Source organism: Zonotrichia leucophrys, chromosome 13 (genome assembly GCF_028769735.1).
Source record: "Zonotrichia leucophrys gambelii isolate GWCS_2022_RI chromosome 13, RI_Zleu_2.0, whole genome shotgun sequence".
NCBI classification, from domain to species: Eukaryota; Metazoa; Chordata; class Aves; order Passeriformes; family Passerellidae; genus Zonotrichia; species Zonotrichia leucophrys.
In genome coordinates, this window is record NC_088183.1 from 18,328,441 (window position 1) to 18,340,986 (window position 12,546).

The 12,546-nt window shown below is 56.9% G+C and overlaps 1 protein-coding gene and 1 long non-coding RNA gene across 2 annotated transcripts; both read left to right on the top strand.

The window, feature by feature from the left end:
* Positions 1–295: 295 nt before the first annotated feature.
* Positions 296–3,992, top strand: LOC135453885 (uncharacterized). Its single transcript, XM_064725348.1, has 11 exons — positions 296–430; positions 677–864; positions 953–1,090; positions 1,367–1,481; positions 1,653–1,793; positions 1,988–2,158; positions 2,292–2,447; positions 2,607–2,708; positions 3,069–3,171; positions 3,464–3,520; positions 3,874–3,992. The coding sequence occupies exons 1-11, from the start codon at positions 296–298 to the stop codon at positions 3,990–3,992; spliced, it is 1,425 nt and encodes a 474-aa protein (XP_064581418.1).
* A 2,988-nt stretch (positions 3,993–6,980) lies between these two features.
* LOC135453899 (uncharacterized) lies at positions 6,981–8,029 on the top strand. The gene is made up of 3 exons (XR_010441985.1): positions 6,981–7,129; positions 7,310–7,423; positions 7,847–8,029. It is a non-coding gene; the product is annotated as an uncharacterized LOC135453899 (long non-coding RNA).
* Positions 8,030–12,546: the final 4,517 nt, after the last annotated feature.

The window sequence follows — 12,546 nt, forward strand, 5'->3', positions numbered from 1 at the left end:
ACAAGGCTCAGGGCTCAGCAGCCCATCACCCTGTACAGCCTGTCCCAGTGGTCTGACACACAGAGAATTCCAGGGCCCTCTGGCTCCTCCCTTTGCCAGTCCCCAGTGTGCTGCCATACTCCCTCCCTGCTCCTCAGGGGCCAGTCCCCACAGGGCTGGGCTGCCTGTGTGCTGAGGGCCGGTGGGCAGAGGCAGAGCTGGCAGCCAGCTCAGCTCCCCACTACAGCCCAGGCCATAGTGCTTTGTCTGAGACCCCCCTGAGACAGAACTCTGACCCCACAGAGCTGCTTTGACCATGTGGAAGACCATCATGTGCTCGCCCCGGACTGCAGAGCCAGTGCAGCTAATACTTCTGGATGTGCTGGGGAGCTGGCCAGAGCACAGCACGTGTACCTCTGATGGGGATGAAACGGGTGTCTTTGGCCTGACTGTGAGTTTCTGCAACTGGCCTTTGCTGGCCCCAAAGCCGCCTCTCCAGAGCTCTCCATTCTCCTTCCCCCACTGCATCTCCATGCCTCAGGCGCTGGCCTGAAACCCGGCCCAGGGGCAGCTTCAGCCCCACCAGGCCCCGTGCTCCCCCTGCCAAGGTCTCTCCGGGCCTCTCCCTGCCCTGCTCAGGCCCTGCCACACACACCTGGCCACTGAGCGCTGTCTCGGGGGGCTTTGTCCTTTGCAGGCAACCGTGGTGATGTGGAAGATCCTCCAGGTACCCTGTGTCCCACGTGTAGTGAGGCCGTATTTCCCTCGCCTGCTTGTGCATCTGCTCTTCCAAGTGTTCTTCAGCACAGAAGAGATGGCAGAGGAGGTGGATATCTTCTGGAAGGGATGCCAGGAAGAGCACGGCCTTGCCACCAGCCCTAACAGGTGCTCCATCCCACTCCTCCTGTCCCTGCCACGTCCCTGGGCAGGAGCCAGTGCTCCCAGCATGACCTGGGCTTTGCTGTGCACACAGGTTTGCAGTGCAGACTCTGAAGTCCCTGCTGTGCCGAATGCAGCACGAGGATGTGGTGGTGGCAATGGAACGCAGGTGTGGCTGGGACACGTTGCTGTGTGCTGACACCCACCACTGTGCCGTGGGTCTCCTGGCCAGGTGAGACCCCCTTCTCCCCACTGACTCTGATATTTGTGCTCTGTGCCCAGGGAGCTCCACACAGTCCCCGAGGTCATGGGCCAGAGGGCCTTGTCACTGAGGGATGGCCAAGCAGATTGGAAAAGGCTGGGAGAGGAGGGTGCCCACCAGGAGCTGCCTCCCAAATAGCCCAGGGCCCCTTGCAGGATGCTGGGGAAAGACCAGACCTGTGTGTGTCAGTCCTGGCAGAGGTTTGGCCCCCTGGCCCACAGTCTTGGTTCCTTTTCCTCCTGCCAGGAGGATGTGCTGTGTCTCCATCCCCTTGTGTTCCCGGATCGCTCGCTACCTGCTCCGGCTGCTCAGCACACAGGAGCCACGCTGGGAGCTGCCCGCCCTGGCGTTCCTTGTGGAGGTGAGCCTGATGGCCAGCGCTGCCTGGCTGAGCTGCCTCCCAGCTCTCTGCCCTCTCGGAGCCGCAGCTGCCTGGGACGGTGCCCGCGCCCTGTGCTGCTGCCTGGGCCCGGCCCTGTGCGGCTCCGGGCTCCTGCCGGCTGGGTCCCTGTCACTGCCCTGTGCCTTTCAGGTCCTCAAGTGGCTGGACTTGAGTGAATGCGGCGTTAACAGAGTCCTGCAAATCTTGTCAAGGCAGCTGCAGAGTGAATGCAGGGAGAGGCGTCGCCTGGCGCTCAGGGCCCTTCTCAAGCTCACTGATGATCCCTGCATGGTGAGAAGGGGGCAGCAGCTGAGGCTGAGCTGGGGAATGCAGTCACTTGGGCTTGGCAGGGCTTTGGGTGCTGGAGCAGCTGCTCCCAGCTCTCCTGCCTCCCGGTTCAGCTGCCCAAGTTCTTTAGGACAGGCCTTTGGCCTCTGGGCCCTGCGGCAGCAGGATGGCATTTCATAAACTTGTGTTCTGCACAGACCAAAAACATGCAGAGCCTGACTGAAAGTCTTGTGGAGCTCCTGTGGGATGGAGAGATAGTTATGATGACAGTCATGCTACTCAACTCTATCATCTTGGACAGTGACAGGCTGCTGCCCAGCCCCATCACACTGCAGCTGCTTGAGGCGCTCCTGCCACTCTTTGACCACGTAAGGCTCACTGCTCCCAGCCACAGCCACTGGGTGCTGCCCAGACACTTTATGCCCTGTGGATTTACAGGCTTGCGCCAAGCTGAGCTCCGTGCAGCCAATGCTGAGGTCTTTTTTTCTTCCTTTCATACAGGACAATAGCCAGGTGCAGCTGATCTCCATACTGCTCTTCCAAACATTGGTGACTCATCCAGAGGAAAAGGCAAAAAAGGACCTGAAGACACCCCTGCGCAAGAGCCTGCTGCCACTGTTCTTCCACTGCCATGATGAGAATGAGCGTGTGGCACAGGTGAGGACTCGTGGGCTGCTGCTGTCCCTCTGGCAGGAGGCTCGGCTGCCTCTTGCCCTGGCGCCTGCCGGGCTGCAGCCTCCTCAAGGCCTTGGCACAGGGACGTGGGTCCTGCGCCCTGGGCTGTGGGGCCATCTCCGCATCTCGGCTGCTCTCCAGGCTTCTCAGGAAACACTGCTTTGTGTGGCTGAGTTCCTGAAGAGGAGAGATCTTGAAAGACTGCTGAAGAGCAAGAAGCTGTGGAAGTTCGCTGAGTTCCTGGTAAGGAGGGCCTGCAAGCCCCAGCCTCAGCCTGGAGAAGGCCCCTGAGGGCGGTGCTCAGTGTGCGGGGCTAACAGCTGTGCCCGCTGCTGCAGCCAGAGGCCCCGCGGGCTCTTCTCCAGGCTCCCGTGGGTCCGAGCCGGGTGCCCATGGAGCCCCGGCCCGGCGGGGCTGCGGGGCGGCACCGCGGCTCCCCGGGCAGCAGCTGGCCCTCGGCCTTACCCCTCGGGAGCCCTTGGCCAGCGGCTGCTGGCCGCGCCTCAGGGCTGTGCGGGCAGGGGAGGCCGGGGCTGGGCGCAGGCAGTGCCCGGCCCAGGGGCTGAGCTCGCACCAACCCTTCCCTCCTGCCGCTCTCTCCAGCTGGCAGAGGACAGGAGCCGAGCGGCCGAGCACCTGCGCCAGGCCCTGCGCTACCTGGAGAGCCCACAGGAGCCCCTGCGAGAGGCGGCCATGAAGTTCATGGGTGAGCCACGCGCCCGAGGTGCCCTTCCCCTCCCCGGCCCGGCCCGCCGCAGCTCGGCCCCAGCCCCGCCTGCTGCCCCGGCAGCGCCAGCCGGGCCCGGCGCCGTGGAGCCCCGCCCGCCCGGCCTGGGCGTTGCTGCTGCCGCCCTCTGGCAGCCGTGCCCTGGGGCGGCAGCGTGCGGCAAGGGCCGGGCTGAGCCCCGCCGGGCCAGCAGCCCGTGTGGCCACAGCGCCGGCAGCGCCGCTGGCAGGGAGCTGTGCCGCTGGGGCCGTGACAGGCTCTGTGTTCACAGGCATGGCCGGGCGGCGCCTGAGGGGGCAGCAACAAGAGCTGCAGCTGATCTGCACTGGTGAGTGAGGGCAGCGGGCTGGTAGCGGGGGCTGGAGGGGGCAGCTGCAAGCCCTGCCCCGGCTGCAGAGGGCTCTTCTCCCGTGGGCAGAGCACACGGAGCTTTCAGGGCCACGTGGGCCATTGGTGGCCAGCAGCTTCTGGCTGATCCCCTTGCTTCCTGCTCCCTCCTGGCCATGGCAACAGCCGGCTGGGATGGCTCTGGCAGGGGGCTCTCCTGGGCTCTCTGCAGATCCGGCTCTGACCGTGCCTCTGTTCCTCTCTCTTGCAGCCCTGGAACACCTGACGGAGGACAGGAGCAGTGCCGTGTCACAGCTGGCACTTGAAACACTGCATGTCCTCCGGGCATTACAGCGTGGGCGATATTCCACCATCCAGAGGCTGCAAGATCAGCTGCACAGGGCATGGAGGACTCGGCCTCGCCTGTCGGGGCTCGGCTGCTGCACTGCCAGATGACTGAGGAGGAGAGCTGATCTGGGAGGCTGTCTTTGCTGGGGCAACCTGAGCCAGGGGTAATTTTCCTTTTCTTTAAGATTTTTCTTTTCTCCTTTTCCATTTTTTATCTATATTGTAAATAAATAAATTCTAGAATATATTATAATTATATATATTATTATATATTATAGATTACTATAAATAATTCTAGAATGTGTGATGATACACAGACTGCCAGGAGCTTTTCTTTGCTGTTCAGGGTCTGCAGGGCAAGAGGCAGGAAAGGGCAAAAAGGAAGCTTGTGCTCAGCAGCACAGCAGGCTGAGGGGTGGTGAGGCCCTGAAGGGGGAGAAGGGTGCTTGTGCTCAGCCAGCTGCCCAGGCGTGCAGCGGGCAAGGGGAAATGGCCAGAAGCCCCTTGGCCTTTGGTGGTTCTGCTGAAGCCTTTGTGCTGCCCACAGAGCGGGTGGGCAGGGGCCAGAGCTGCGGGGATCCCTGCCAGAGCGGTGTCTGGAGATGGCCACAAGCCCTGTGCCAGGCAGGAAGCGCCATCCGTGTCTTCCTGCCTGTGTGCTGCTGGCTGCCTTGCTGAGGACTCCCAGGTGCCTCTGGACGGGGCTGCTCTGGAGCTGCTGTGGTGCTGAGGCGCTGGCAAGCCCTGAGCAATGGGCTGTCAGAGGCCACAAGCAGCCCCCCTGCAGCCACCTTGTTCCTGCCAGAGCTGACTTGCAAGACAGACCCTGGGCACTCTGGAACTAACAGCATTGGTGTTGTTGGAAACCCAAATGCAGGGAAATCTCAGACCTTTGGTCTTGTCAGCAAAGCTTAGAATTAAACACAGGATTTGATGGGAGACCTTGGAAAGGGTTTCCAAACTTAGGTGCTCGAAACGAGAATGAGGATTTCTAGTTTCTAGCAGAGACACGGGGAGGAATGTTGAAGTGGAGGAAAGTTTAGAGTTTTAGAGTTCAAGATCTAGAAAAAATAAAAGTAGTTACAATTGTAAACAAGAAGTTTAAGATGCAGTGCTGTAGGTTTGTGTGTCATAACATGATTGGCTAAGGAGGCTTATACTGTAGCATGAGTCCATAAGATGAAATATTGAAGGGTTGGCTCTAAAACACAAATATCTTTGTTGGCCGTGTCCTCTTGGCCAATAAATCCTTCAAAGCTCTTGTAACTACAAGTCTTGCGGCCTTCTGAGCCATGCAGTGGAGATGTGAGCCAAACTCACCCTTCCTGTCTGTGTAGAAGAGAAGAAAAAGCAATGGCATAATCTAAAAAACTCAGAGGTCCACTCTCTAGCTCATTCCAAAGTCCTTCAACTCCCCCAAAGTGGAATTTAGCTACAAAGAGATGACAAAGACTCTTAGTGCTGCCTCTTTGACTCCACAGCAGCTGCTTTAGAATCTTTCACATAAGCCTGTGTAGTCATGTGCCAGAAATGGATCATTTGAAGAAACTTTCCCAAGTGACTTGCATGGAGGTTTGTCTGACGGGTATTTGAGGAGAAAGGCTCCCAGCAGAGGTCTGGGCTTTGGCCTGGCTGTGTCCCCTGCTGATTGTGAAGTGTGCCATCAGCTGCAGGGCTTTCTGGGCTAAAAATGTCATCAAGTCACTGGGACTCTCTCTTTATGGCCTCTAAAAGCTGGACCCAATTTTGGGGCAAATTTGGAGACCGCATCTATGGGTGGATGGAGCACCTAGGATTTTCCCAATTGCTGGGAATGGTTCTCCAGGTCCCTGGAGTATCCATCCCATCTGGTTTTGCTTGTCCTGGTTCCCTGACAGCTGGGGCCCTGGGCAGAGCCCTGAGAGCCTGGTCTGCCCCCAGGGAAGGAGAAGGAGCCCCTGGAGAAGCTGTACCGGGTGGGGATGCTGCTGCTGCTGCTGCTGCTGCTGCTGCTGCTACTGCTGCTGGAGACAGTGAGGGTGACATCAAGGATGACAAGCTCTTTCTCAGCCTGGCCACTGGAGGCTGAAGGTGATGGACTTTGATTCTGGCACCTTCTTCAAAGCCAAACTCCACAGGGAATTTGCAAATGAGTCCCCACCTGGGGAAATTCTGCCAGATTTGGGCATGGCCCAGCCTGGCTGGAAACCAAAGGCTCCCCCTTTGCTGGGGCAGATGCAACTCATTCTTCAGTCGCTGCCCAGCTGCTTTTGGCAGGGCTGGGAGGATGGGCTGGGGTGGGTACGAAATGGGAGTGGGCTCCTGGCCCTGCCAACAGCCCCCAGCACCCACCGTGCCCCGGGCTGGGGCTGGGGCTGGGGCAGCCAGCCCGACACAAACAAACCCCATGGTGGGAGCAGAGGTGGGGCTCCAGAACCTGTGCACAGCTGCTTTGCTGTGCAGGCAAGGAAGGGCTTGGGCTGCTCCACTGCCCTTGTTTGCTTTGGGATCACCGTGATTTTGGGGGGCAGTGCAAGGGGGAAGAGAGAAAGTGTGGGCTTCCCTCAGCCATGGCTGGGTTTTTCCCTACTATGTAGGGGTTGGGCCTTCCTCAAGACCCTTACAGAGATGGGAGTTTTTACTGTTTTTCTGTTTTCCCTTTTTGTCTTGAATCTCTTTTCAATAATGTGTTGTTTGTTTTTCCAGAGGAAGCATTCGAGGTGGTCCAGTGTGGATGGGGAAGTGCTGGGGAGCAGCTGTGGCGTGGATGGGCCGTGCCCTTGGAGAAGGCTGAGGCCATGGTTTGGGAGCAGCTTTTCTTCCAGCCATGGGTGGCATGAAGTGAGTCCCTGTGTGCTTGCCAGGGTGGGATCAGAGATTTTGGGAGATGGCAGCGAGCACAGAAGCATCCTGCTCTGGGCAGCTGCTGAGGGCTGGATGTGCCGTGGCTGGCTGCAGGCTGGGCACATGTCCTGCCTTCCTGCTCTGTGCCAAAGGCAGCAGGGATGGGCAGCTCTGGGCACAGCTCTGGGCACAGCCAGCATGGCCTGGGCACCGCAGGCCTTGGCACAAGGGCACAGGAGCCCTCAGCTGACGGGTGGTTTCTGCTTTCTCTCCTTGCAGCCGGGCTCTGCGGGTGCTGAGGCTGCTCTGGGCTCTGCCAGGGCTCTGCTGGGCTCAGCCCTGGGCCCAGCTGGGCTGGCTCTGCCCTCACATTGCTCTGACAGCTTTGCATCAGACGAGCCCGTTGTGAGCACAGCGCCTGAGCTTTCTGCTTTGGCAGGTGAGTGAGACTCTGCTGCAGGCCCAGAGATTGCAGCTGGGGACACAGATCCAACTGGCAAGGACCCAAACTGTCCGCAGTCCCAGCTGAACGCCTGGATCTGTACAGGGTGTTTTGTCTGTCCCACTCTTCATTCCTTTTTGGCTGGAATTGTGCAATTGCACTTTCTTCCTCCTCTAGAAGTGCCACGAGTGGGCCAAAGCTGGCGAGTGGGCCGTGCTCCTGAGGCAGTGCAGTCTGGAGCTGGTGGATGGAGAATTGCCCTTCTGCACTTCCACACCAGAGCAAAAAGCCGTAAATGGGACTTTGTGACTCTAAGAAATTCCTGGCAGTTTCAAAGGGAATGTGCAGCTCATTCCCAGGCTGAGAAGGAAGGTCATCTTCTAAAGGATTTGGGTTTTGACAGAGTTTCCATTTCCAGTCCTGCTTGGAGCTGGAAGGGCAGAAAGCAATTTCCTCTTGTTTCAACCACAATTTAAAATCAAAATATTGAAAACAATCCCCAAAAGCTTTTTAAAAAGACTGCTGGGTTTAGTAAGAAGCATCCATGCCATCAGCACATTTACAAAGTAAATTACTGAGTTCTGTTTCAAAAGATCAGTTGCCTCTTAATTCAAAGTTAGAGAAGATTTTTAACTGCACACTTGGGTTTTGTTTTTATCTTTCACATTTTATATAGTTTTTTCTTACTTTTTCCTTTTTTTTCCCTTTCAATAGAAAACATGTCCTACAAAATGAGTGTCCTTTGCTCCTGGTTCCCGTGTGGAGCAGCTCCCTTCCTTCTGGCTGAGCTGCTCAGGGAGAGCCTGGCAGCTCCTGGCCCTGCAGGGCTGAGGCTTTTCCCTGTTGCTGGGCACAGACTAATGGAGCAGCACTGCTGAACTCGGGCACACAGAGGGACCAGCAGCAACTGCCTTTGGCCACCTGAGGCTCCAAGGCCCAAACTCTGAGCAGCCAGGGCTGGAAGAGACTGGCAGGATCTGATCCCTGACTCTGGGCCAGGGCTGCACAAATGACCCCGCAGCAGCAGCGGCAGCAGCAGCACATGGAGCTGACTTTGAGCACAGCCCCTGCCCCTCTTCCCTCCCGTGGGCAGCGGTGTCACAGCAGCCTGAGGCACCTGGGAGCCCCCAGTGCCAGCAGGGACTGGAGATGGCAGCCCTGGGCTCCTGGAGGCTGTGCAGGGAATGGAGCTGGACACTCCCTGTCCTTGGGGAGCTTCCAGATGGAAAAGGCTGCTGTGCCCAGGCAGCTCCAAGGGCACAGAAAGGAGGCTCTGGAGGACTGGATCTGTGCCAGTGCCACAGTCCTGGGCAGCAGCCAGCGAGCCCTGGGGGAACAGAGGGCACAGCAAGAGGGACAGAATCAGGCAAGGGCAGAGACTGGAGAGAGCCAAGCCTGGGAGCAGGAACAGCTGCTCCATTGCACTCTTGGAGAAAGCACTTGGCTGGTTCAAAGCGCTGAAAGGCGTGAAGGGCAGAGAGGAGGCCACAGCAAACAATGCTCCTGTTTGCACAGCCTCCCCTCTCCGTGTCCCAGAAGGAATTGCATGGACTGTGTTCTTCTCTCCAAGTCCTCTCGTTCAGCATGAGCAGCTCAGCACCAGGAGCTGAAGGAGCTGCAGCCTCAGGCCACAGGAACTGGGCAGGAGGGAACTTTTGGAGCAAAGTAATGCTGCTAAAATAGCCCCAGCTCAATGCAGTGGATAGAATCATGGAATCACAGAATCCTTTCTGTTGGAAAAGCCCTCTGAGCTCACCCAGTGCAGCCGTTCATCCGGCAGTGCCAAGCCCAGCACTAAACCATGTCCCTGAAGGGCCAAGGCCTGGACACCAGCCTTGAGTGAGGCCTGGACAGCAGGCCCTGAGCCAAAGGTGGTCTCTGGATGAACCTTCCAAGCAAAGGTTATCTTTGTATCTGCTCCCTGATTAAATATGCATGGTCATTAGCACTGTGATAGATGTAGCCACTCCTTAGTGAAACATGTATTGACCTTTGTGTATTTAGAAGCCAGACAAGGCCATGATATCTGACATCTGGCCTTGTTTGGGGCTGTATGGTCAGGTCATAAAGTCAGCTCTCTTGGTTCCTCCTTGAGCCCTGGCCAGGCTTTGGGAGGAACTGAAGAGGAGGATGAAAGCAGATGTTGCCACACTAGCAGTGCTGTCAGTTTGTTCATTCAGCACTGTCAGAGCTGGGCCCTCTCCCAGCGGGGTTGGAGCCTCACCTGGGGCTGGAGGCACCTGCAGGAATTGCCAGTGCCCAGGAGTGGCTCTGCAGCCCTTGGCTGTGACAGCTTCCCCAGCTGCTGTGTGGGTCTGGGGGATGGTAAAGGCTGAGGGTAAATGCTGCTGGATCTTTGTTCATCACTGCTGCAATCTTTGGTGGGGATGGTTGGGTGCATTGCTGAGCTGCTCCTTTTGTGATTCTTTGCTGCTCTGAGCTGCAGGAAATGACACTGATTCCTTCAGCTGGAGTCTGAAGGAATTTGGTGCTGACCCTGCCCACTGGTAAAACAAAACTGGCACAGTCTGGCCAGATCCCAACAAAATGTCCTTTGTTCAGTGTAAATGTGAGGAATCAGTCTCATCAGAAATTCCCAGCTGGGAAGCCCTTTCCTGGAGTTCCCTGGCTCTGGAGTGGGCTGAGGTCGGAGCCCCGTGGGAGCAGTGGGGCAGTCGGGTAAAAGAAGCTGCACCCCTGGATGGCTTCAAATGCATCCAAAAATTGCACATGGAAAAGGAAAAGAACTTGTGGGTTTGGGCAGACAAAGATGAATTTGTTGAGAGTACATAGGAAACAGCACCTTCAGAAGGCACAACTATTGTTGGAATGGTCCCACATGGAGCAACAGAAGAAGGTTTTAATCTTGAGCTGATATGCATTTGTACAAGTGAAATATTGATATAATAAATATCTATATACATATTTATAGTATAATAAGACATATATATATATATATAATTCATATATATATTAATATATTCACATATATATGTGGGTATATATGTGTATACACATATGTGTAAAACAATATGTATATATTGTTTAACACATCCTGCCAGACCAGATCTCCCTGTTTGCCCCAAGGGCCCCTTTGGGAAATGCTCTGATCCACAGGGCTCCATGTGAAGGCTGCTGTGACACTGAGGGACTTGCACAGGAATTCCATCCAGGAGCCTGGGTGCCCCTCAGGGACTGGGACCTGGCCCCTTCCAGCCAGAGGGGAAAGGGCCCCCCAAGCCTTGTTAGCCACAGACAGCATGGTAAAGCTGAACAGCAAAGGGCCTCGGGGAATTAGTCTGGAATTAAAAAGGTGCCAGCTTCATGGACTGTTGCGGTGTGTTGCAATGTCCTGTTTTAAACTTCCGGGTCCCTTCCCAGGTGTGCCTATGCCTCTCTCCCTGCCCCCTCGCCCCCTTGCTGAGTGAGCCCTGTTAATCAGGTTTAAGATTCCAGCAAGGCGTCATGTGGTTAGTCAGATTCAAAAGATGCCCCTATGCCCAGAGGTCATTGGCCTGTCTTAAGTGTCATCCTCCCTTGAGACCCTGCCCCTCTCACCTGGTTGGTAACTCACCTGTCCCCTCCCCTTCCCCTGTCCCCGAGCTTATAAGGTTAATGAGACCATGCGGCCGGTATTCTGTTAGCAGCAGTTGCCCCGGTGCAGACATCTCTGTAACCATGGAATAAACATCTGGCAACCCTCCAGCAGAATCCACTCCTATTTTCTCTTCACCATCGCCAGAAGCTCTCTCTCCTGAGGTAAACGGAGTCCTGACAAGCCTGGACTTGCGCCTGTGCCCCGCTGCACTCTCCAGCAGTCAAGGTATCTCTGGGGTAAAACACCACAGTGCTGCCTTTGGCCCAGCAGCGAGGGTCAGAACTGGCCCAGGCACCATCTAACTGGTTATATTGGGATTCATATTCCAATAATGGACAACAGACTTCTTGTTCCTAATTTGAATGGGATTGAGAAAAAAGAATGAAGAATGGTGTCACTAAAGTACTACTGATGTCTGTAAGGTGTACCTTGATAGTCAGCCAGAATATTTGTCTGCCACAAACACCTCTAGTGTTTCACCAAGGGGGTAGTCGTGAAAATGTAATGATGGGTTATGATGGATTGCTGATCTTCCTTTGTAATTCTTTGCTAATGATGATGTGCTTTGCTGAGCTTATCCTTTTGTAATTCTTGGCAGCTGTGCACGATATAAATGACACAATTCCTTACGCTGGTGTCTGTGTCTTTTGTAGTGACCTTGCCCACTGGTGAAACAGGGCCCCTCCTGCCTATGTGTTCCCTGGGAAGGCAAAAGCCCTCCCTCCAAAATTCCCCCCTTCCTCCCTGTTCCCCCCCTTCACACCCTGACCATGATGTGCTCTGGTCTGGGCTATGCCCGGGCTCAGCTGGGGTCCCCTGTCCTGGCTGTGTCCCCTGCCCAGCTCCCCCGCAGCCCCAGCCCCTCCCCAGCATGGCTGACGAGGGGCAGGACAGGCCTTGGCTGTGCTGCAGCTCAGCAAGAACAAAACCATCTCTGCGCGCTCAGCGCTGTGCTCAGCACCCGGCCCAGCAGTGTCACAGTGCCAGGGGCTGTGCCCTCATTCCCGCCAGGGGTTTCCATGGCAACTGCCAGGCCAGGTGACCCAGGTGTCCCCCCAGTGCCGGTTGCCATGGAAACAGTGCCCAGCCCTGCCCCTTTCTGTCTGGCTGACCTGGCCTTTGGCCCTGGCAGTGCCGTTGGCTGCTGGTTCCTGGTGCCTGAGCGGCCAGCGCGGCACAGGGCAGGTGGCCATGGCACAGCCCCCAGCGAGGGATCCCCTCTGGTTCTGGGCACTGACACCAGCCCTGAGCAAGGGCCAGGGCAGCTTTCCATGGCCACCAACCATCGCAACGGGGCCGGGCATTGGTTGCCATGGCACCAAACCAAGAAACTGGTCCCCGTGGCCGTTGCCATGGCACCTGGTGTCACCAACGAGAGTGTCACTGCAATTGTTCCTGGAACAGCCCTGGCACTGCTTTGTCCTGAGGGTTGCCATGGCAGCTGAGGACACCAACAGCTGGTGCTCTGCAAGGGCCCCGGGGCAGACGAGAAGGAGCAGCAGAGCAGGGGATGATCTATCCCCAGTGCGCTGGACAGCCCAGGGCAGCGTCCCAGAGCATCCTCATGGAGCTGCCTACAACATCCCCCCACTGCAGCCCTGGCCTCTCCCCCAGGTCACACAGGTGCCCCATCCTTGCAGGCACAGACACGGCAGCACTGGCTCAGCAGCCCCTGTTTGCATTGCACACAGCAGGGGGAGCACCCTCATGCTGTTGCTGTGGGACATGAACCTGAGGGAGCACAAATGCCATCTGCCCCTGGGGCCAGCAAGGGCTGGGGGACACCCGGGAAACCACTCAGCTTTGTCCTGGCCTC